Raw genomic sequence first — 25,592 nt, 5'->3', positions numbered from 1 at the left:
TTTCAAAGCATTTGTAATGTATTCAAACTTTCAACCCTTTTTTAACCCTGTTAGGGGATGGATTTTTAAAAACACTGTAATCACTTTTCTTGTATTCTAATAATAATTATTATCATTGTTAAAAATACTATATATACGCATGCAAAATAATAGTATTTTTATTTCAGTTACTTGGTTCCTATTTTTTTTCTTCAAAAAATCCCGGGATCCCGGTATTAAAGTTGCCAATACCGGTATTGCAAAAGGTCCGGTATTTGGAAGCCCTGGAGTACTATTAGTTATTCTGTGGCCCTGGCTAACTCGAGCTCGTATCGTATAGTAGCGCTACGGAAAACGCCCCGTAGCTTGTTCTAGCGGCGCGCGGCGAAAAACCCGTAGCCGTAGAAGGGTCACGCTAATGGTAAAATGTGTCGAGGGATCAACAACTGATTCGTAAAATTAAAATACATTGATTTATAATTTGTGTGTTTAATTTTCTTCTATTAAAATCTTATAAACAAATACATATATAAGTTTGAGGAATGTATATTATTTTCAAGAAAGCTCACTCCGATGAAGGATAACAATATTAACAATAGATTCATAATAAAATGTTTATTCGTATTAAATAAGAATTATTTAGCTACAAAAATACCTTTCGCACAATTCAGTCATTTTAATGCACATTTGAATAAGACACTTTATTACATTTAAGTACCTATTTAAATTTACTTAGTATTGAAATTTGTATTTTATTGTTAATCTAATACTTAGCACAATATCACGATATGGATGGAGCTAGATGTACGGTGCCAAGTATGCCTTATTTTAACCAAAAATGGTTAGTCATTTATATATTGTAGGTCCGGAATCATAAATTGTCATATACCTATAAGTATAACTTTATGGTCATCGCAATTTATCCACAAATTTCTGTATGGCTCTATATCGGGTCGGTTGCATGGATTCTTTGAGCATCGGCCGAAACCGCGTGTCTGCGAGCAGGGCGAGGCAGAGTAGCCGCGCGTGCAGGCGCGCCTCGGCGCACGCATCGCCGAGCAGCTCCCCCGCCGCGCGCAGCAGCAGCGTACGCGGCTCGGCCGGCAGGTCCAGCATGCACGCCGCGCCGCGCCGCTCCACCAGCCGCGTCAGCGCCTGCGCCGTCGCCGCCCGCACCGGCCCGGCGCGGTGCGACGCGCCTCTCCGCGCCAGCGCCACCGCGGCCCGCGCGCTGCTGCTCCCGCATGCCACGCGCACCAGCGCCAAAGCGGCGTCCGCTCGCAGAAACCGATTCACGTCCGCGCAGCGCTCCAGCAGCGCCGTCGCCGCATCCTCCAACTCGGGGTCCAGCGACCGACCTCGATGTTCGAACAGAGATCCCATGGTGGAGCACGCGGTTCGGGCTACGCGAGAACGCAGCGACTTAACGTGAGTTGCCGTCGAGCGGACTACCGCCCGCCAGCTCGCCGCCGGTGCCCGCGCTCCGCTGTCCGAAGCGAGTCGCTCGGCTTCAGTTAATGCATTCACTATGACTTCCCAATCCTCGTGTTTAGCGGGTACTATACACTCCGTGAGCGCCGAACGCACGTCGCGTTCGCACGCGGGCTTCTGGTCGTAAACGTTGCTCGTGGGGTCGGGCGACCGTTGACCGCTTTTAATTGGGCTAGCAGATTCACTTCTACTCCTAGCCGACACCGGACTGGGCGAAGAAAGTCTGCTCTGAGGTCGTGAAAGAGGCGATTCGGCTCTTTCGTAGCTTAATGATTTCTGCGAACCAACATCATCGTTACTTTGAAGCGAATTATTGTCTTTCAAACTATTCTCATTCTGAGAATCGACGCCTTTAATCGACTTCTCCGAATAATCTTCGACGTAAATAGACGGCGAGTGCGGTGCGGGCGGCGCATTATCAATTTCGTCTACAGGAATGTCTACGATAGTGGTTTCTCCGAAAATCAGGCTTTCCGACGATATCTTTTTTTCTTCAGTGACATCTTCACAAGTAGCGGTGAGCGCGCTCGAATCTCTGTAATAAGAAGGGCAAGTTGAGTTTGTCATGCGTTTAATCATCACCTAATTAGGGGCCTGTCGTGACGGGTGTCAAATGCCGGGGCGGCGGGGCTTGTGCATGTTTACCGCGTGTGGTCGGGCAGGTCGGCGACGAGGTCGGGCGCGAGCGGCGACGAGGGCGCGGGCGCGACGCCGGTGCGGGGGCGCGCGCAGCAGCACAGCCGCAGGGGGGGCAGCATGGCCGCCTACCGCGGCGGCGCCTCCGCGACTGCCGCGCCTGTGACACCTGCCCGCCGCCCGACACCCGACGCCCATGCGTACCTACACCTACCGATCGATCGCCACCACATGTTGATGAACTCACCACTCTAATACCTGCATATTATGCAAATTAAGTAACATTCTCGGAATTTCCCCCGATCACCGGCGGAACAAAGTAACAATAACTAACCCCACCATTAGCAAAAATTTGATGTCAAGTCACCGTGTAACCATTATAATGTAAAAATGCGCCATGGCCTTGGCGTTCGTTAATTATGCGATTCACTCTTAATGTTAAGGTACATGAAGAATTTGTGTTAAAAAGGAATTTCATTTTTGCCAGTAGAGCCTTGAGAGCGAGATTTTGCTACCATTTTTGCTTTCTGAATCATACCTATATAGTAGGTAATTTGTAAAGTAGGTATATTAAATCAACCGATTTATAAATGTTACATTGCAGTGACCTATCCCACAAAACTTTACAAGTGTACAATTTGACAAAATTGTTAAATTGTAAACAAAAAAATGTACCACAAAAAAATATTCCAAATATGTATTCGTTACAAGTTAGCAGTGTACAAATATGTCACTTTTGTGAAAGCGTATCACAAAGAATAAAGGTATGTCACGACAGCTACATAATTGTAGGATTGTTGATTTGTGAATATACAAGCGAAAAATTGTAATGTTACAACTACAAATCTGTAACAATTTATTTAGCTCCTTTGATGTTGAAGGTAGTTTCTAAAGGTAGTTTCACTTCCAGTGAAATAAAAAACTATGTTGGTCGCATAGAGCTAGCATAGAGGTGTATGTCAAAAACCCATTTAAGTACTCGCTCGCTCGACTTATAGAGAGTAATCTTTATTTTTAGTTTTTATATTTATTATGTTAGTCTATATATTTACATTTTGTGGTACAAAGGGTTGGAATCGCTAAATATGATAAAATATACTGCATTTACTAGTATTCGTATACTTAGCAAGAGAGTGGGACACACGTTTAGAGAATTGTGAACTTGTAGGTACAATTCTACATATATGTATAATTATTACTACAATATAGTCTAGCACAAAACAATTGTCAGCTACAAATTTGTACATTTTCCGGACAATATATGTATCGTATGTAAAGTTTTGTGATACAATAAATTGTAGACTTGTCGATACAATTTACATATATGTAAGAATTTTTCACTACTGTTACTTGTATATTTTGTGGTACGCACACTTGTATTATTACAAACTTGTAACTTGACACTTGTAAAATTGTAATTGTAAGTTTTGTGGGATAGGCCACTCCACTGGTGTGTAAGTCGCGGAAAATTTCCAAAAGTCGCACATACTCGTAAATAGGTAGGTATTGCTGGTCCCTAATGTACCCGTACCTATTACATAAACAAGCCGCAAGTAATACTCAGTGCAGCATATTTGAATGCCTGCAAATCAACTCCTTTAAATATCTATTTAACTGTAAGTACCCTTTATGTTCATGTTTTACAGCCCACAACCTGTAATAACTTTATGTGTTTTCCTAGCTATAGGTAGGTACCTATTATTTGACTTCAGAAAGTTAATCGTATTTTAAGACCTATTAAGCGACTGTTAGGTTTGCCTAGTGAAGTGGGGCGATCCGCCGATACCGTAAATGGGTCAACCATAAACGCCGAGAATGAAAGCCGGCAATAATTTTAGGCCCGAAATGTAGGTTACTGGTGGCATGGATGGTGGCCTGTGGCACGCAATTACACATTCTACAATTATACTTGAGGTTATTACTCGTAGATTCGTGGGTAACGTGCGTAATTGATATCCATCATGATATGGCTGTCGAATTTGAAAGACGGTAGCACATACTCGTACCTATGTATCAAATATCAATTAGCTACCGAAGCAAAGGACTTATTAGGTATAGAATGTGGGTTTTTATAAGCGCAACCTACGCTTTTATATCGCTTTTCTTTTCTTCAGATATATTAGAAGCCTGTAGACTATAATTTGAAGCCTACCTTCCTACATTACATCTTCAACGCGCATGTGAAGCCTCTGCAAAACAAAGTGGCTATAGGCCCTATAGTATAGTAATATTGTATAGTAGTTGGCCGAACGTCTCGACTGCCAGCTTACAAAATACTGGGTCAGTGTCATAATTGGAAGGGACAAATAGGGTAATAGACCGCGAGCCAGGCGCAAATTTCGTCAGTCATCGCCTCCCGGGCGAAAGCTCGTATAGCGGTTAACGGCTATGTATGATGAACCCTCGTGAACGTCAGCTGCCGCTCCTGTTGAGGAAAGGCAGCCACCGAAACGCGTAACACGGTCTTTCCACCGCGATACAACCAGCTGACGATTTGTTTTATTAACAATAGCATCCAAACTATCATCTGACAAAGTATCAAACAGGAGGTGATGACGCCGATGACTCAAAAGAATTTTCTTTTTTACATGTTCATGTGACCAGCTGACGGTCTTTCCACAGCAATACAATCGGCTGACGATTTTGTTTATTCACAATAGCATCAAAACTATCATCTGATAAAGTATCAAGCGGGAGGTGATGATAATTTTTTTTTATAGATTATTTGCTGCCATTCCTCAACCCACAAACAGAGCGGCAGCTGACGTTCACGAGGGTTCATCATACATAGCCACCACCACTATAGGAGTTTTCGCCCGGGAGGCGATTGGTCATGGAAATCTGTTCCTGACCCGCGGTCTATAAGTCTTTATGCCTCTTGTCCTGTTGTTCTGTACCTACATAAAGTACGAATATTACTAACATACAGTACCGGCCAATAATATATCACCTTTGAGTGTTTTTGTATGAGCTTGTATAGAGTAAACAATATAGGTTAGTTTGTAGATTGCATATTTTACAGGTCATTTTATACAAATATATGATGAATATTGCAATGAAATAGTGTGAATTAGAATAGGATACTCAGCATATTACTAAAAAACCTCTAGTAAAAAAATGAAGTTAACAAAACATTTATGAAAAAACCAAGACCAATTTTTCTGATCGCCCGAACAAAGGAATACTTCTAGACTACCTAAAACAGTGAGGTGGAAGTCACTCACAAATATATAAAAAAAAGTTATACCGTAAAAACATGGAGGTGATATTATATTATTGGCCGTTACTAGTTTGTAATGTACCTAAATTTAAGTTTCAACTAACATTTTTATGGATGTTTATGGTCCGAATTTAACAGTTTTTATTTTATTTTATTATTTTCATTTAATATAGGCCCTATTTAGTATAGGCTACGTCAGCTACGTGACTCCACTTTACCAATGTTGATGAATAAGCTCGTTTGTCCTTATGCCCCCCGTGTGGTAATTAAAAAAACCTAGTTACCTCTTTACACAATGAATAAAATTATCGATTTTTTCAAATATTGCAACTTGGTATTGCTTTGGGGTTCTATTTAGTAGCTACATTACCTTTAGTCTTAGTCCTACAATGTCTAACGAGAGTTTATTTCATTCATAGGTCATATTACCATTCGATGACATGATAAAATAAATATAAATAGTTAAAATCTTTAAGATTATATTATTATTGAAGCTGCGTTATTGTATATTCTCAAGAAACTAAGCGCCGTAAATAAAAATATGTAGTATGCAGCCTTGGCCATAAAAAGGCTTGAACGTTGACATTTCCAAAGGCCAAATTTTACGCGATTTCTTTAAATGTTTTATTTACTTCGGCCTCGAAGGCATTTTACCGACATTCGTCATAATCACTCATGTCGATTAACCGAGCCAAATAGGGGTGACTGACTCGAAACAAACGTAATTGGCATGGTAGTTTGTGCCAGTTTTATACTGATAACAATCGACACTCCAAATACACCACCAACAGTTTTTAACATACTTATTAGTTTGTATTTTTAGCTTATTAGCTCTACGCTTTAGAATCCTCGCTCATTAAAATTCTTGATCGCGTGGAAATAGGAACGGAAACTACGAATCGCGAGAAATAGGTAGCCTTGGAGTCTAGACATTTGGTCAGTTCTTGCTATCAGATCAAAGGAAAACTGCAAGTGTGCCCTAAATACTGACTACGAGTATGAGCTAGCAGCAAGCACGCTATTTGCCGAAACGCTTAAGTTTTTTGTATTTATATTGAGAATGTCGAAACATGCATGTCGTGTCGATATCTGTAAATAAAGGCCTTTCTCTTGCTTTGACACACAGTGCAATATCGATAAGACACGCTAATGGAAGACATATTTAAAACCCCTTCTACTTTTGGGTGACAGAAGTGTTGCCACGTACAAGTAAAATTAAAATTAGGTATCCAATGCGAGCATGATAAAATTATAATATTATTTTGTTTTGTTATTTAAACTTAGACACTGGCAATTCATGAACTAAATCTGTTCGAGAAATGGGCCACAGAAAGTAATCCGGTTCGAAGGACCATGTAGGTAAAGCCATGACATATGACTCGTTAGGTAAGTACTACCTATACATATTAAGGTTCTAAGATTGTGAAGATCTAAATAAGATTGTGTCAGACATTTTTATGGGGTTCTTTGGGCAACGTATCGTACGTACGTGGGTGACTGAATATAAGAAGCACCTAGTTATAGGTAAAAAAACTTTACTAAAGCCCTTTCTCGTGTGTGTGCGTGTACAGTTTGCAAAAAAAAACCCGCATAAGTATGCATAATAAATTATATAAATATTTAATATAAGGTGTCTCTTGATTGAACTTTTTTACTGTAATGCGTATTTTCGGTTAGATTTATTTAAGGGTGATCAAATAATGCCTCTTGGAAATATTTTTTCCCCTCACTAGCTCGGAAAGTTGTCGTTTATCCTTCAATACAAGCGGGGAAAAACGCGTTTTATCCACTAGTGGGGAAAGTAATTTGACCTTGGATGAAGCGTGTTTAAGTAGCTTGACAGATAACAAAACGTAAAACGCTCATGATAATGGTTCGTTCGATATTAATTATCATTAAATAAATGGTTTGAGAATCTAATAAAAAATACCAAATTTAGCTTTATTTAATGATTTTAAGTCATAAACCTTAAAATTCCATAAGAAACGTTTGTTTTTTTATAATGATGTTAAATATAATTCTGAACGCACAAGTTGAGTCGATGCAATTTCAAAACGCATCGTTGACATTTCATACATCAGAAATGTCAACATTGACAACAATTTTTTTACTTAAAACCTTTTCTCACCGACTTCCACACACACAACACAACTTCCAGAGTTTTCTGTTATAATATCGTAAAGAAATGAGTGATTCCAGTGATGAAGATGATCTAACGCCAGTGGATGTTGCACTTTCCTCGCTATAGTGAGGTGAAAAGTTTTGTGTTACACACGGGCGCAAATGTATTTTACTTCTCGTGTGTTGAAACACTCGCTACGCTCAGGATTCTATTTTTCACCTATAGAATCCTTTCGCTTGCTCGTGTTTCAATTCTACACTCGCGGGTAAAATACAACTTTGCACCCTTGTATAACAAATAACTATTACAAATTAGCTCTTTTTCGTTTGGATATGAAGTGGTTTACCGTCTACCGAGTTTAGGAAATGGTGCCATATTTGCCTAGCTGATCTCAAATACGATGTTTTTAAATTTTAAAGTACTTCTGTATTAAACTATATAGCATATTTTCATGAATGAAGCAAAAAATAAGAAGACAGTTACTCGAAATCGACAATTATTTATATCTTATCGTGACAATAAAATCATAATTGGACAGGAAAAGGTAATCAAATTTGAAAGACAAGCAAACAATGAATTTGCAAACCATACGTTATATTACAAACTTCAAAAATGGAACGTCTATTCGAACACTTCACACACATTCAAAAGGGGCTTTAGCTAAGTTATTAGGGTTCCGTACCCAAAGGGTAAAAACGGGACCCTATTACTAAGACTCCGCTGTCCGTCTGTCCATCCGTCTGTCCGTCTGTCTGTCACCAGGCTGTATCACATGAACCGTGATAGCTAGACAGTTGAAATTTTCACAGATGATGTATTTCTGTTGCCGCTATAACAACAAATACTAAAAACAGAATAATATAAATATTTAAATGGGGCTCCCATACAACAAACGTGATTTTTTTGCTGTTTTTCTCCGTAATGGTACGGAACCCTTCGTGCGCGAGTCCGACTCGCACTTGGTCGGTTTTTTACCTATATGAATACAATATAATGATATTGTCGATGCTTGGGGCTAGTATCACGTGATTCACGTGTTATCTCAGTATCTACGTTTTTGCATTTTGGCGATATAAATTGCATTGAAGAGGCAATACACCTCATCATTCATTCATCATTCAACTTCATCATTATTCTACTTTTTACTGCAGGTATTTTTGTCCCCAGAATAAATTATTTGATTTTAATATTTGTAAATTATGTCATTTGTTTAATTGTGTATAATATATCAATATAAAACACATTTTAATGCTGCACTAACGATACCTTATTGTAACCAAAGTAAATAGTATTTTATACAATCGTGATATAATAGAGAGCTTTTCAGTCGAGTACCGTGTTTAAGCAACGAAGCTTGCTGAGTTGCTTAAGTTAAGGTACGAGATTGAACAGCTTGATTATATCACTATTGTATACAATACTTTTTCTACGAGACAAAAAAATAATACTTTCAACTAGTAGAATCATAATATACTTAGGTAAACAAACCAAAAGTATACAGCTAAGATACGCGAGCTGCCGCGACCCGCGATACCTTCATACTCGGACGCGCACCGGCCGCGGCCGCCGCGGGCCCGGCGCCCCCGGCGGGTTGGTCAACGACACCTCCTCGTAACTCATGAGGCCCTGGTACCTGCTCCGCGCTAAATTCAATTTTAAGAAAGTTTATTTTTCGATTTTGGCCACCGTAGCCTATGGAGACTAACAAGCAACGCTAAGCGGTTTTCGTAGGATATGGATGTTGCTATATGAAGGGTGTCACATGCGCGTTTATGACTTATGAAGCAATTGTTGGCCAACCAATCACAAAGCAGATGCGACGCAGCAGCGTGTTTAAGTAGGCTAATTTGCATTGAATCGAGTCTCCTTAAACAAGAAATATTTTACTGAAATGTATGAAGTTCTATTTTCAAAATTTTTATAATTGACTAAACCGTATCGATAAAATTCTTATGCTTAAGTCGGAAGTGCCATAGACTATCCAACGTTGAAAAGAGTAAGGTTGTAGTGTTGCATATGAAGTCGTAATACACAGATTATACTCGACGAGTAGAAAAAATATTTATCAGTACGGTTTTTACTCACTATTATTTTTAGTCGCTTTTGGCGACATGTTTCGGATTCTTTGGGAATACATCCTCAGGCACGATTGTCCGCGGCGGTTGTACGTCGTGCACTGCCAACGCGATGTGATGTGTTTGTCTCACGATAGTTTAAGTGCGATTTTTTTAAAGGTAACAAAGTTGTCATTATGAGTGAAAGGGCAGGGACGGTAACAAAGTTGTATATTTGCCTATAACTAACTATAAATACTAAAATTAAAAAAAAATGCCAAGGGTCAAATATTGAGGCCTACTCTGTGCATATCAATTTTTAGTAGCTATAGTGTAAGTTAAAACACATTTACGAATACTAAAATCTCAAGATTGTTTGAAATCATAAAAACCATTTTATGATAACCGGCTACCGGTCTGATTGATGTGGCATCATTTAACTAAGAGGCGGCTAAAGCCCAATACTGACTCTGGCTTTAGCCGTCATTTAGTTTGAGGACAGCACTATTAGCACCTTATTCTGCAGAATCAATTAAATATCATGTCTAAATTAGTTTTGGTTTGCCCAACGAGTATGTATAACTCCGCCGCTGAAATTAGCTGACACAATGAACCCCAAAAACGCACCTATTCATCTGGCTCGTAGGACCAATAACAAAACCCTGTTTCAATACTATATTTTAACCAGAACTGTAATTTACATATCTCATCGTGAATATCGAGATAAATAAATACATTGTACTGTGTTTAAAATTAGGGATTGTTATCTTGCTAAACTATAGCAATATACCTAAATGCAACTGCTGAATCTCAGATTCCAAGACACCAAGGTCAATATCCAAGTTAATATAAAACAAGGCATTATAAATTTTAAATAAGCACTAGATAATTGATCAAACATTTGAGGGCGATTCGTGCCATCGTGGTATTGAACTACAAGAATATTGACCCTGGCATGTCGGAAATTGAGAAACCAATTGACTTCAAGTACCTACTTCAACGGTAACGTATTTCTACACGGAAATAATAATTGTTGATACCTACTTACTTGTCACTTAATGGAATCGGCGATAAAGCTTTGTGTAAAGACTCCCCGTTTGCTTGTGAAATACCTGTTGAGTGAAAACAAACTTTTAGGCTTTGTAAGACATGCATTCCTCATCTCAGGTGTAATCACCTTCACTTCAAACCTTCATGAGTGAGTATTTTTAGACAAGCAACATTGAAAAAATAATGAAAATTTATTTAATGCAGTTTTGATTCTTTTTAAAAATAAAAGAATGTTTCCTTTAAGTAAAATAAGCTAACTGAAGGGTTTAAGGTCCCTACAGGGCCCATAATTTTTTTCCACACTGTAGGTATATGGGCAATGTTTTTTAGCAGTGACTAAACGACTAAACGTCATTCACATGGTATGTGTTTGTCAGAATCGTTTATATTCGTTGTGTTTAGTGATAAACGGGAAAAACATGGTGAGACCTTAGAAAAGCGGCGTTCGGGAGTTACTTTTCCGCATGTCGAATAAAACACTAGTAAAAAATCAGCACGAGGCGATTCAAGCTCAAAAACGACAGTGTTTACAAAATTTGGAGTTGTAAGTGAACTTGTTTCACTGCAAATTGAACACACCTAATGGTATAGGCAGACTTACCTTATGAACTTCATCTTACATTTCGAGAAACTCATTGGTACGAGCCCCGGCTCGAGCTCGAACCCACAACCTCCATGCGTATGCTTACGGCATGGGTAATGGGTACAGTCGAAGGCAAAAATATCGATCCAGACAAATGGCTCAAAAATATGTGAACACGACTTTATTGTCTAAGGTGTAAGAGCGTACACATATTTTTGAAACTTTGGGAATAATTATATATATTTATGCCCTTGACTGTACCTACTAGTTAGAGCTTAAATTTATTTTCATTTTTCCGAAAACCGAAGTTCGCACTTACGCCAAATGTCACATTCTCCTAATATTATTTATTAGTAATATGTATGTGTTTTTTTATGTTTCCTGGTAGAATTCACTTTTAAATGATGATTTAGAATGATAAATATTTAATAACATTCATTTTGAATCGATTTGCTTTGATTTTGTTTGATATTTTACAGATAAGTTAAATAGTATTTTCCTTGTATTGCTGTGGTGAAAAATTTCGTGTTTCACTCAGTGGCAAAATTGTAAAACAAATAACTATTAGAGCACTTACTTGGTAATGGAGCAGAGTCTGGTAATGGCCTCAATCGTCTAGGCGGAGGCGGAGCCGCAGGCGAGGGTGTCGAGCGAGCGCGTCTTCGCACAGGCACCGGAAGAAGGGAGCTCCTGAATCAAAAACAATCGGTGTCGCGCAAACTCCTCGTCTAGAGCATTCTAGATCTCTCGGATCCGAGCAAAAAGCCGCCTCGCGTGGAATTAGCCGTGTGAAGTAGCTCGGTCGCTAGGTGTGCGTTTGTCTCGGTCAAGATACATCAACACTGTATTCGCGCGGAAATTTCCCCACGAGGCAGCTTTTTCTGTGTGGATACGTCTATTGAAAAACAAAAATGTCCTGTCTAGTTTGTTCATAACTTTCATAAGTTAAGCCTTGCATCAGTTTGAGCCCATCGAGGGTATTTATTAAATGTTCCCACAGTGTTCAAATACTATCAGTGACTGCTCAAGTGCTCATTCTTAAAATATACTTCCATATATAATTCGGTAATGTATCAGCTAAATGTTTTAAGTAAGTATAGCTGAGGACTAAGGCTATTTACCTTGACACGTGGTTGGGTCTGTTCTCGATAGGCTTACTGAGTCGTTCTCGTAACTGAAATAAAACTTTATATCAATAACTGCTACGACAATCAATACAACTATTTCAGTTTTGTTACATTACAGACGAAATAGGGATGATGACACATGTTGAATTTAATAACAAAATCTAGTAACATAGATAGCAAATTAGCAATTTATCACAATAATGTAGATATTAAAACAATATATGGAAATAATACAAAAATACAGGACTTGAAAGTTTCAAAATTTAAGTAATTTTTCAACTTCCAAAAAGGAAAAAAGTAAGGGTATCACCATTACACCCTTACATTTACATCTTACATCCTTACATTTTATCCAAAAAAAATTATTGTACCGCAACTATATACATAAACGCAATATTTCACCGACAAAAACGCAATTATCTTATTTTGTCCGTACATTCAAAATGGGCTCTCAGTGAACTTGATGTCACGTTCATTTATCGTTTTGTTAGAAGCGTTTCGCGAGTGAAGTACGACTGTCGGGGTTTGACTTTCATTTCTGACTTTTGTATTGCTTTAATGCAATGGGTACAGACATTTGATCCTAAAAATAATCCTGCTCGATTGATACCATTAATAAAAATTTGTCATCTAGCCTATTATCTATTGGCACTAAAAGACTTGATAATATTTTATTTGGTGTCGTGTGTCGTGTACCAATCGACTCTATCCACAGCTAATTCCATCCGGCCGGACTAAGACTTAGATTAGACGGACTCCAACAACCGCTATTAGAAACAGGGAAATTGATTGTTCACCTCAGCAGCTCGAACAAGCCTACTTTCGTCACTCCCTTCTTCACTTCGCTTTCTCGGGACTCAAGATAAACACTCGCAAGAAAAACCAACTTCCCTCTCTTGTTGCACAAATAACTATTTATCAACAGAACACATACAGTGGTGTCAACGAGTCTTCTCCAAGCTGCGGTCAGCACCGCTGCGGGCTGCGGCAGGTCTCGCGAGGCAACTTGTGTTCCTTGCGTACACTTTTGCGTGTATAGAGGTAATCCGAACAAGAATATCGTGCTCAGATGTTACCTATACCTATTTGTTACCTTATACAGTCAAAGAATATAATTTCAGTACCATTTAATTTCGTACCTTGTCACAGTGACAAGCAATATGAAAGTCGCTATTAGGATCCTATTAGGAGCAGAATAGAAGAATTGAGACACGCTACAAAATCAATAAAATGGGACATAATAGGTATCTGTGAAACGAGAAGAGAACATGAGAAAATAGAAGAGTATACTGATTTTATATTATACCATACAGCTGGTTTAAAGGGCAGAAACGGTGTCGGGTTCTTAATAAAAAAACACCTGAAAAACAACATATTCAGCTTAAAAAGCTTCTCCAATCGCGTGGCGATATTGGAACTACAAACTTCAGAAAACTCTACCTGGTCAATTATCCAATGCTATGCGCCTACGGAAGCATACACAAGAGACTAATCACAGCTATTCTACGACACGGTTCAATCTGCTCTAAGCTATACGAAATCGAAGAATACTATCATATTGGGCGACTTCAACGCTAGAATAGGAAAAGCTCAAAAAGGCGAAGACAAACATATAGGAAAATACTCTCACGGAAAAAGAAGCCCCAACGGCCAAGAACTATTAGATTTCGCCCTACAAAATAATCTTGTGTTCGTTAATAGTATGTTCAAATGCAAACCGCAAAAAAAGTGGACGTGGCGTTCTCCAAACGGGAAGCACCTCAACGAAATTGACTACATATTAACAAACCAACCAAAACGTATCCAAGGTTTCGACATAATAAAAAACCTAAACTTCAATACTGACCACAGAAACTGCCGAATACTGGGAGAATAAATTTCTAAATTCAATTAAATCATCCACAGAAGTACAAGAACAATATGATAAAATTGAAAACGAGCTAAAAGAAATTATCAATCAGTTACCGAAACAGAAGAAAAAAGAACAAGAATATATTAGTCAAGAAACAAAAGAACTCTTAGACCAACGAAAACTACTGTATAAAACAAAAAGAACAAAAGAGGTAAAGTCAAGAATAACAATAATTAGCAAATAAATTACCAGAAACATAACAAATCATAAGAAAAAAACGAGACAAAAAATATTCGAATATTTCGTAGGTAAAAAAGGGGCGCTACGTAAAGCCTACAAAGAAATGAGTGACAAGTCAGAGTGGACAGGAACGGTGAAAAATAAACAGGGGTTCAAGAAAACTGGACGCCTGGACATCATAAATGAAGCGACTATATTTTATAAGGAACTCTATTCTTTTGAATCGAATGCTTCTCAATCAAACCCAAGAAAATTCCAAAACGACACCGACAACGAGCCCCCAGAAATTCTTATCTCAGAGATAGAATATGCAATAAAAACTCAAAAAAATGGAAAGGCTCCCGGACAAGACAACGTCACAAATGAATTGTTAAAATCCCTGTCTACTTCACTACTGAGACCTCTACAAGTAATTTTCAACAATATCCTAAGATCAGAGAAAACACCGGAACAGTGGTCTAGATCGACTATAATACTATTGCATAAGAAAGGAGATAGGAGCGAGCTCGGAAATTATAGACCAATAATAATTAGTCTCATGACAAATATATATAAGGTGTTTTCGAAAATTATACTTAACAGAATAACAAATACGTTGGACGAATGCCAACCGCGCGAGCAAGCGGGGTTCCGCAAAATTTTTTCGACCGTAGATAATATACAAGTTATAACTCAACTAATATAGGTAGAAAAGGCTAAAGAATTCAGGCTACCTTTGTACATGTGCTTCATAGATTACACGAAAGCGTTTGATTCTCTTCATTTCGAAGCCATATGGAAATCGTTAGCGCAACAAGGAGTGAACCAGAAATACATTAACATAATAACAAATTTATATACAAAGTGTAACGCCAAAGTACGATTAGAGCGGGAAGGTAAGGAATTCCCTATACAAAAAGGAGTGAGACAGGGAGACCCTTTGTCCCCAAAAATCTTTTCAGCTGTGTTAGAATCTATCTTCAGACGTCTAGATTGGGAAGCGAAAGGTGTAAAGTCGACGGCGAACTACTAAGCCACCTACGTTTCGCGGATGACATTGTGGTATTTGCAGACAGTCCATCAGCTCTGGAAAGTATGATCACCGAGTTAGCAATGGAGAGCAAGAAAGCTGAACTAACAATGAATAAATCTAAGACAAAGATTTTAACTAATAGAAAACCTGAAGATATTACTACAGAGAACGAAAAAATTTAATATGTGAAAGAGTACATATACCTCGGACAAATTGTTTGAAGATAGCACAGAAAAAGAAATACAAAGAAGAATATCTACATCATGGAAAAAGTATTGGGGACATAAAGAAATTATGAAAAACGGCTCTATTAATATTGGAATAAAGAAAAAGGTATTCGACATGGCAATACTACCGTGCTTAACATACGGTTGTCAAACATGGTCTTTGAAAAAGGCAGACGAAGAAAAGATTAATGTTTGCCAAAGAAAAATGGAAAGGAGCATGCTCGGACTAAAACTATCAGACAGAGTCAGAAATGACAAAATAAGAAAAGTTACCAAAGTAGAGGATGCAAAGATAAAAGCTCGGCGGCTTAAGTGGCAATGGGCAGGCCACATATGTAGGATGGAAGATAATAGGTGGACCAAACGGCTGACAGAATGGTTTCCGTATGATGGAAATAGAAATCCTGGACATCCGAGGAAAAGATGGAGGGATACATTTCAACAAATAGTTGGCGACAACTGGATGCAAAAGGCCCGCGACAGAGAAATGTGGAAACGCATGGGGGAGGCCTACGCCACAGAGGCGACTACTATTACTAATATGTAATTGTTGAAGAACAATCATATAATATAAGTAATTAATTGTTTAAGTATAAAGTAACTACATAATTAAATTGTAAGTTAAGCTATTGTAAGGTAGTAATAGTAGAAATAAAGGCTATTTTTATTTATTTTATTTTATTTATTAGGATCCTCATACTATTGTCACTATGACATTAAGGTACAAAATAATACTGAAATTAAATTCCTTGACCGTAAATCAACCCCGGCGGCGTCGGCGAGTCTTCTCCGAATAGCGGTCAGCACCGCCGCGGGCCCGACAGTTCTTGCGAGGCAAAGTGAGGCTTGATTAGATTAGCTACCCAAATTTTTTTTTCCCAAATAGCTTTTGTTCCATTCGCGTTATTCCCCATTCTGCTTTTTAACCAGGCGTTTATTTTTTCAGTAGTTAATTTAATCACACGCGACGCGTAAATCCCAGTCGCTATTTTCCCCACAGAGAAATGTTTTCACGATAGTCACACTAAGTCGACAGATAGGTAGGTTAGGTTCGTTAGGTAGCTTCAGTCTCCGTCTCCGTCTAGTTAAGTAGTGATAGAAATGTTCTCGGAAATATTACTCTTTGGGGAAAAAAGCGACTGGGACATACGCGTGTGATTAAATTAACTACTGAAACAATACTCGCCTGGTTAAAAAGCAGAATGGGGAAAAACGCGAATGGAACAAAAGCTATTAAGGAAAAAAATTTTTGGGTAATTAATCTATACAGTCAGTGAGGCACGCAGTTGAGTACCTTATTGCGTCCGCTCGTCTTCTGGCGTCTGACTGGACAAGGGTGGACTTGCTCAGATTATATCTGTTACCTTATTACAAAACACATCAGCCCTGGCGGTGTCGGCGAGTCGTCTCCGAACAGCGGTCAGCACCGCCGCGGGCCCAGCAGCTCTTGCGAGGCAAAGTGCTGCGCGAAGTTGTGTACTTTGCATTCGTTTCGTGTCGCCAGATATCTGGTCAAAATAATCTCACGTTTTACTCAAATTATGTAGTGATAGCAATGCATGTTCATAATTTATGAAATAAAAAATTAAAATGAAGGTTCAGTCGCAATCTGTTATCAATGCGTTAAGAGAGCATGTTAGATTGTTCAGATATTTCTGGAATACTCCACTTTACTGTAGCAGGTAGATACACAATTAACCTGCTTTTGGTATAGGTACTTACGCCGATTACAGCAGGGTCGAAGATTACGTCAATGAGATTGTGCAAAGGTATGCTTTGCAGCATCGCATGAGGTAGCGCGGTGGGTGGCGGTTCTCGGCCCATCCTAGCCACTAAGGCTGGCAGGAGCTGCCTAACGCAGTCTTTGCTGGCTCCCCGCAGTAGGGCACAGACTGCTCCTTCTGCTGGTGCTCTGGCTGCCGACACCTGCATCAAGAATGTATTTATTTATAATGTTATCGTATAGGACCATTCAGCTGGCAAATGCGCAGCTAGTGTGCCATTCGCTTATCCATACTATCCATCCATACAAATATTATAAACTAGCTTGTGCCCGCGGCTCCGCCCGCGTGGAATTCGGTTTGTGTCAGTAAGCGGCTCATATCTCGTGAAGTAATGGCATACTTTCCGCACTAGCATCGAAATGTACTATTGTTCACGCAACGCCGTATTTTAGGACCTGAACCTTCGACTGAATCGAGTGTAGTGGCTACCCCCCCCCCCCTTTTAGGGGTTGAATTTTTATAGGGTAGATTTTTATAACCTGGCCGGGGAATTTCTCGACAGATTAGTAAAGTTTGCATCAAAATCCGTTCAGCTAAACTGGATTACTGCCAATACCCGCTAGGCTAAACGGGTTGTCAATTTTAGTTAATGCTATACAACCAGAGCGCTAGTCGTATAAAATAACTTTTGAAAGGGACATCTCTATCGTTCTTCTCCTAGTGAGTATTGTATTCTTTGGTCAGGTGTCAGATGGGTAGGTATAGAGGTCCTCCGGGCTGCCTTGGAAACGTCTATTTTGGCATCTTTCAACAATGTGCTGGGTAGTTTGGTCTTCAAGGCCGCAGTCACACAAGGCGGCCTCAGTATTTCCTCTGCAGCAAGAAGCCCTTCGGCTTCTGAGTAGGGTATTGGGTACTTTTGTGGTGACCAGTTGTCGTTGTGCTTTTATATAAAGATTCAAGTTCCGCACTCAAAAAATGTTTGATTTCCATACAAACTTTCAACCCCTTTTTTTACCACCTTAAGGGATGAATTTTCAAAAGCGCTGAAAGTAGTTTTCTTGCTTTTTAATACAATACCTTTTTGCAGTTTCAAAGCTAATAAAGCTAGGAAAGCTTAAAATAAAATTTGCACCTCAAGACAAACTTTTATCCCCTTTTCAACCCCCTGAGGGGTTAAATTTCCAAAAACGTTGAAGGTACTTTTTTGTAATCGTCTATTATGAGTAGTATGCCTTTCTAAGAAGTTTCAAAGCATTTTGTAATGGATTCAACCCCCTTTTAACCCCGTTAGGAGAAGAATTTTAAAAAACGCTGCAATCACTTTTCCTGTATTATAATAATATGCCCATATACTAAGTTTTAAGGCCGTTACTAAAAAAAAATTGATCTCCATACAAACTTTCAACCTTTTTTTCACCACCTTAGGGGATGAATTTTCAAAAACGCTTAAGTTAGTTTTCATGTATTTCAATAATATATCTTTTTACGAAGTTTCAGATTGCTAGCTTGAAATGAATCTTGAACCCCATACATACTTTTATCCCCTTTTTAACCCCGTTAGGGGTGAAATTTCTCAAATTTTTATAGCCTATAACCTGGCCGTGGTTTTTTTCGACAGATTAGTAAAGTTTGCATCACAATCCGTTCAGCCGTTTTCACGTGATGCGCGGTCAAATAAACAGACAAACAGACAAAAATTCTAAAAACTGTTGGAACGTGTTCTGTTATCGATTCTAAGTATCCCCAGCCAATTTTTTTTTCGAATATTTTCCATGTACAGACTTTCGACCCTCTTCCGCTTTATTATATGTATAGATAGAAGATGCGAAAGTCTATCTGTTACCTCTTCACGCTTAAACAGCTTAACCCATGTACCTATAGTCGAAATTTGGCATAGAAATAGTTTGAGTCCGGGGAAGGACATAATCCTGTCGGAAATCATCTCTAAAGAGAGTGAAAAGGGGGGTGAAATTGAGAGATTTAATGAATTGCCTAATAATGGATGTCAAGCAATTAAGCTTATGCTCAAATGGAATGATTGCTATTACACTTTATCCAGGCGCTAAACTTACTCTAGCTGCTGTAACTGATTCCACGCAGACGAAGTCGCGGACAAAAGCTAGTACTTTATATATAATATTATAAATGCGAAAGTCTGTCTGTCTGTGTGTGTGTTACCTCATCACGCTTAAACCGCTGAACCGATTTAGTTGAAGTTTGGGATAGGGGTAGTTTGAGCCCTGGGGAAGGACATAGGATAGTTTTTATCCCAGAACTCACTCAATAACCGCTGAACCGTTTTAAATGAAATTTGGTATGGTGAAAGTGGGGAAGGGTGTAAAAAACCAGTGCGAGTCGGACTCGCCCACCGAGGGTTCCCTACTTTTTAGTATTTGTTGTTATAGCGGCAACAGAAATAAAATACATCATCTGTGAAAATTTCAACTGTTTAGCTATCATGATTCATGAGATACAGCCACAGGCAGACAGACGGACAGTGGAGTCTTAGTAAAAGGGTCCCATTTTTACCCTTTGGGTACGGAATCCTAAAAATGGGGGGGAGGAGGAAATAAAAAGCAGTTGAACTACTTCAACTTCTCCAAAGTTTTCAACTTCTTCAACTTCCCCCCTTCCTCAAATTCTTTAATTCTCCATTTTCTCCAACTTCATCAACTTCTCCAACTTCTACATAGTATTCAACTTTAACTTCTCCAACATTTTTAACTTCTCCATCCTCTTTTACTTCTCCAACTCTCCAATTTACAACTTATTTTACTTCTCCAACTACTCGAACTTCACTTTAACGTCCAACTTTTTCAATTTCAACTTTTCCAATTTCTTCAACTTCAAATTCTCAAACGTCTTCAACTTCCGCTTCTCCAAAATGCTTCAACTTCGATTTCTCCAACTTCTTCAACTTCAAGTTCTCCAACTTCTTCAAATTCAACTTCTCCAACTTCTTGAACTTCAACTTCTTCGACTTCTCCAACTTGGAAGTGGAAGTGAAGTGAAGACACAAAATTAATAAATAAAAGAAAATAATTTCTTAAAAAAGGGATTATAAGACCTTTCGTTACAAATAACGAATGTTCGCATTTAACTAATTAGTCATCTCTTTTGAGGGTGAAAAGAAGGGTGTGATAAAAAGTAGATTTATTTAAAAATTAAGATTATTCTTTTTATTCCACGCATACGAAGTCGCGGGCAAAAGCTAGTTAAATATAATAGGGTATTCGGAGTATAGCTTGAGGTTGTTATGCCACAGGTCCCACTCCAAATCCAACCACTGATTGGTCATGTGTGCAAATCTTTAGTTGTTTTAACCTTTTCTTCCTCAACTACTTACAAAAGTAATTATTTTGGGCACCCGTTTTTATTTCTAAAGTTAAGTTCGGGCGAGTCATCAGGTGTACCTGTTGGGCACCTCGTAAAGTTTCTTAGGCCGAGAAAGACAAAATCTAAATGGCCACGAACATTAATAAACTTTGACAACATAATCAAGATTATCAAGAAGTACAAATATAGGAGTGAAAAGTTTTTATTAGGATTTAACTCTACGGAAGACCAATGCAAACCGGGTATGCATGTTTGCATGGAAATTTAATACAGAGTGATCCATTTTTATTTCATATAATTTCTGTTGTGTTTTCTATCCTATCGAGAGTATTGAGTTTTTCTAAGGGGGTTACCTCTTCGCTTACCTAAAGCCCACTCCACACTCGTGCGCGAATCGCGGCACCAACCGCGTAGTCTGGAACGGGCTTAAGGCCCACATGTGTATGCAAGCGGCCGGCTCTGCGCGCCGCACGTCCTCTGCGTCTAGCAGAGCACTGTGCAGCTGGACGGCCGCTTTTACTGCTGCTATCCAGTTTTCATTCCTATCCTATAGTCTTTCAACGAGGATTCAGCTATATTACCTCTTCGCTTAAAGCCCACATGTGTTGTACAAGCGAGAGTGCGGCCGGCTCCGCGCGCCTCACGTTCTCTGCGTCTAGCAGAGCACTGTGCAGCTGGACGGCCGCTTTTACTGCTGCTATCCAGTTTTCATTCCTATCCTATAGTCTTTCAACGAGGATTCAACTACACTACCTCTTCGCTTAAAGCCCACATGTGTTGTACAAGCGAGAGTGCGGCCGGCTCCGCGCGTCTCACGTTCTCTGCGTCTAGCAGAGCACTGTGCAGCTGGACGGCCGCTTTTACTGCTGCTATCCAGTTTTCATTCCTATCCTATAGTCTTTCAACGAGTATTCAACTATATTACCTCTTCGCTTAAAGCCCACATGTGTTGTACAAGCGAGAGCGCGGCCGGCTCCGCGCGCCTCACGTTCTCTGCGTCTAGCAGAGCACTGTGCAGCTGGTCGGCCGCTTTTACTGCTGCTATCCAGTTTTCCTACACGAAAAAGTCTTTTGGTTATTAACATTTACAAGCGCCCTTGTAATTTATTATCGATGGGGATCTGTCAATGCAGATTTTTTCACCGAAATTGACGCCATGGTGCCCATGGTTGCTTAAAACATAGATTACAACTCATCCTTACGTAGTGTCAGTTTTCATAGAAGTATGTTGGTTACTCACCCTGAATAAAAATGTGAGTAGGTAGGTAGGTATTAAAAATTAACACATCAATCAACCTAGCTCCGTAAGTCGTAACTGTATTTTCATTAATTAATCATAACTCGTGTCAAGTAGGTAGACTACGCATTATTCAAATAACTGTTTCCTATGTCAGAATTATAGTTGGTCAAACCAAATTGTCAGTAAATAAAAACAAAAAAAAACTATACTCGTCCTTTTCTTTTGGGTGCTAGTACTAGTGTCAGACAAAGATAGCATGATTATCTCTGTCTATGTTTGAAATGAGACAGTCCTTTGACAAACTATATATGTCATAATCTCATGAATCTCGTCAAATTTCAATGATTCATTCAATTAATCCCAATTTGAAACAAGCGATAGTAGAATGCTCGCTATAGCAAATTGATCCCGACACGCACACATTGTTTTGGACTACCAGTATAGAGCAATCGTTATTTAATTGTCGAATTGAACGTCAATATCGAATGGCTCTCAAGACTAGTGGACAGTTCCCAAAACGCCTAGAAACTTCACTACTCTGGGAGATGCTCGACTGGGATCCATGGCACCTCCGCGCACAAGACTTAAATGAAGACATGCTGCGCCGATTCAGGGAAATGCACATTGCGGACCTAGATACCCCTGGTAACGCCTACATCGGACACAGGCAGCACAACCCACTTCTAACTAACACTAGATTAGGAGAAATTGACTATGTACCAAAAAAAGACAGGAGTCGGCAGCTCAGCAAGCGAGCAACCGCTCCACGTCCCCATAGATTATAGGAAATTAGTTGTAAGAATAGTTATAAGATAGGACAATATGAAACAACTTTTAAATTTATATAAATTTATTCTGTACGCACACACTAACAAGCACACAGCACAAACAACATGACACCTATACAGATCTTTTAGACACACATAGGTAGATTGTAAGTAGCTGACACACCCACAGGCCGAACACACCACCGACCTGATGGACATAATGTAACATATAAACTAGAGAAATAAACACCTTTCTTTTCTATTCTATTTAATTGTCAAGTCAATCACTTGCCAAAACTATAGGTATAGTTCAGTAAGTGGTAGCGACTATGATAATATTGATAAGTAATTTTGATAAATTTCACTCATTCACCGTACACGATCATACGATCAAGGATATTGCTGTATAGGTACCTAACGTGCGGTCACTACTAAGCTACTAACACAACTAATGGCGTAAGTACAAACAGCAACACTGTTAACTGTCCATCGCGGTGGACCTTATGCCTTTTGTAATAAGGTCCAGTCCAGCTATGAACAGTTAACAGTGTGGGCGATGGTACTATTAGGTAGGTAGTCATAGTTCTCGGACTCGGACGTACCGTATTGTGTAATTGATCCGAAATATGTTTTGGAACTACTCCTAAATCTTCCCATTGGTAGTGCCCACGAAGTGGTGAGGGTCCACGCGGAGAGAGGTAATCCTCTTCTTTGGGCGGCGATGATGCTAGAAGGCTTAGTACGAATCTACGAGTAATGAAGAGCAGTTATTACTTATTATTAATCTCATCTCATTTATTTATTATCTCATAACCCAATAATAATAGGGAATATTACGCGAAACTCTGCGTAGGGGGCGCCGCTACCACAATCATGACGGTCTATTGGGAAACAAGAAAATCGAAATTTCGTTATCTAACATCTCTGTCACTCTTGCATATTTAAGCGATAAAGAGGCAGGTAACGAAATTTCGGATTCGCGTTTCCCAGTAGGTCCTCTGTAAACAAACCGCCTTGATGCATCAATGTCATATTTTATTATCTCTGAAAACTTGTCAATAACCTGTTAAAGGTACAGTAATACAGTATGTATAAGATACTCTATGGTTTACTAAAAGGCTTATGCTGCACTCTGGTGGCAGAACATTGCAGTAATATCCCCTATTAGTAAATAACTATATACAATTTAGGCTACGAAAAGATTTAAAAAATGTAGTAGACATATCTATTTCTTACCCATCCTGCTCTAGATGTAGCCGTGTTGATCTTCGGCGAGGAGACACTGTTGGACTTCGCTGTAGATTATGAAGTACCTCCACTTCTCTGTGTGGTTCCACTGGACTCGGAAGTTTATCCGGAGTTCGTATCTCAGTCAAAGTCAGTGTGAACCCCGAATTTTTTAATTTGTCCTCTGGTGCTTCGTTCTTAGATCTAAAGTAATCATATAATTCACTTAATGATTTCGATTTTAATTTGACTTTACTGTATGTCGCTTCTATAGTGGGGTTGCGAGGTTTGTTAATGACTGGTAATGGAATTCCACTCTTTTTAGGTTTGCTTTGCGATTCCCTTTCAAATGCTTCCCGTTTTATCTCATTCATTTTACTCACAATCAATGGTGTTACTTGCATAGACGCTTCATCGATGTGCGAATGTTGTATGGCTGCAGGTTTGTTTTGAATAGTATCGTCTTCACTCGTTGCTATGTTTTCGCTGTCAGGTGTGCGAATTTTAACACTTTCTCCTCCAAATCGCACCTTTTTAACTACAACATCCATGTCTTCCGAGTCCCCGTCGCTATATTTCAGCATGTTCCTATCGCAACTATCACCATCTTCTTCACTACCCGTATTCTTCTCAGATTCAGTCTCATTTTCCTCTAAAACAGTCATCGTAATTGCAGTATCGGAGTCGAATTTTATTTCAGTTTCGATTATCACTTTTGCATAATTATTTCCATAATATGGCACGTGGTTATATGAATCATCAGATGAGGTATCACAAGTTGATAGTCTGACAGGGCTATTAAAAACATGGTTTATTTTAACTAGCTGATGGCTGTTTTTATCTCGGTAAGTGGTTTTTCTAGGAGCATAGTACACGTCAAGCGAATCTTCATCATACACTTCACACAAAATACGAAATTTATCTTGCACTTTTGGTTCTAATCTCGACAAGTAAATCATGTAATCTCTCGGGCCGACAACTCTTCTTAACTTAATAAGCGACCTTAACGCTACATCTTTGTGTACATGATCAAAAAGCTTATCTCCTAACGTTTGAAAAATAGGAAACGTATCTAACACAGGGTGTCTTCTTTTCAAAATTGCCATGACTGAAGGAATGGACAGAATTAAGCCAGTTATTACATTAACTTTGGTGTCAAAATCGGCTGAATGTGGTCTAATGTTATGATAAGAGCACTTATCTAGAATAGCTCTAGCCGCGCATTCTGGGTCCTCGCAATGGGAGCAAAACACTTTCAAAGCATCTAGTGCAGCTTTGCGGACGTTTGGGGAGCCATGTCCCAAGTTATCTATAACTTGGTCGAAAGGAAACGTTAGTGCGTTGCCAGAGAGCGGCAGGAGATCAGCAAGCACGCGAAGAGCATGGAGACGGACTTCCCATTCAGGGTGCGTGAGGCGATCCCTTATAGCGACGTAGAGGAGCTCGACGTCGAGGTCCGGCGGCAGCGCCCGGGCGCGGAGGACACGGTCCCATAGCGGAGCGAGGGGCGGAGGCGCCGTCTCCGGCAGTTGCATGGTGGTGGACTGAGCGAGCCGGCCGGTCGCGTGCCCGGCGGCGCCGCGTCGCGAACACAACTGGGTTAATGATCGGACGGTACGCCACGCCGTCCCTGACCAATCGATGGCTCACACATGCACACTTTACCCCGACGGCAAACTTAACCCCATAACATCTCCAGGCG

At 39.5% G+C, this 25,592-nt stretch overlaps 1 protein-coding gene across 1 annotated transcript; it reads right to left on the bottom strand.

Annotated features, from left to right (window-relative positions):
• Window positions 1-452: 452 nt before the first annotated feature.
• LOC134742950 (uncharacterized) lies at window positions 453-25,592 on the bottom strand. The gene is made up of 9 exons (XM_063676175.1): window positions 23,900-25,592; window positions 23,266-23,410; window positions 21,582-21,710; window positions 17,316-17,519; window positions 16,958-17,101; window positions 12,257-12,309; window positions 11,713-11,825; window positions 10,551-10,614; window positions 453-2,005 (listed from the first exon to the last, which is right to left on the bottom strand). The coding sequence occupies exons 1-9, from the start codon at window positions 25,423-25,425 to the stop codon at window positions 889-891; spliced, it is 3,495 nt and encodes a 1,164-aa protein (XP_063532245.1). The 5' UTR covers window positions 25,426-25,592; the 3' UTR covers window positions 453-888.

This window comes from Cydia strobilella, chromosome 1, assembly GCF_947568885.1.
Source record: "Cydia strobilella chromosome 1, ilCydStro3.1, whole genome shotgun sequence".
In the NCBI taxonomy this organism is placed as follows: domain Eukaryota; kingdom Metazoa; phylum Arthropoda; class Insecta; order Lepidoptera; family Tortricidae; genus Cydia; species Cydia strobilella.
The sequence above is the reverse complement of the archived record's forward strand: the minus strand, read 5'-3'. Positions and strand labels throughout refer to the sequence as shown.

Bases quoted from the DNA above. Each gene is read 5' to 3' on its own strand.
- LOC134742950 (XM_063676175.1), bottom strand. From the start codon at position 25,425: ATGCAACTGCCGGAGACGGCGCCTCCGCCCCTCGCTCCGCTATGGGAC. The intron at 17,102-17,315 runs GTAAGTACCTAT...TATTTTGACCAG, and splicing joins TCGACCCTGCTGTAATCGGC to ATATCTGGCGACACGAAACG. The intron at 12,310-16,957 runs GTAACAGATATA...GTTTTATTTCAG, and splicing joins CTGATGTGTTTTGTAATAAG to TTACGAGAACGACTCAGTAA.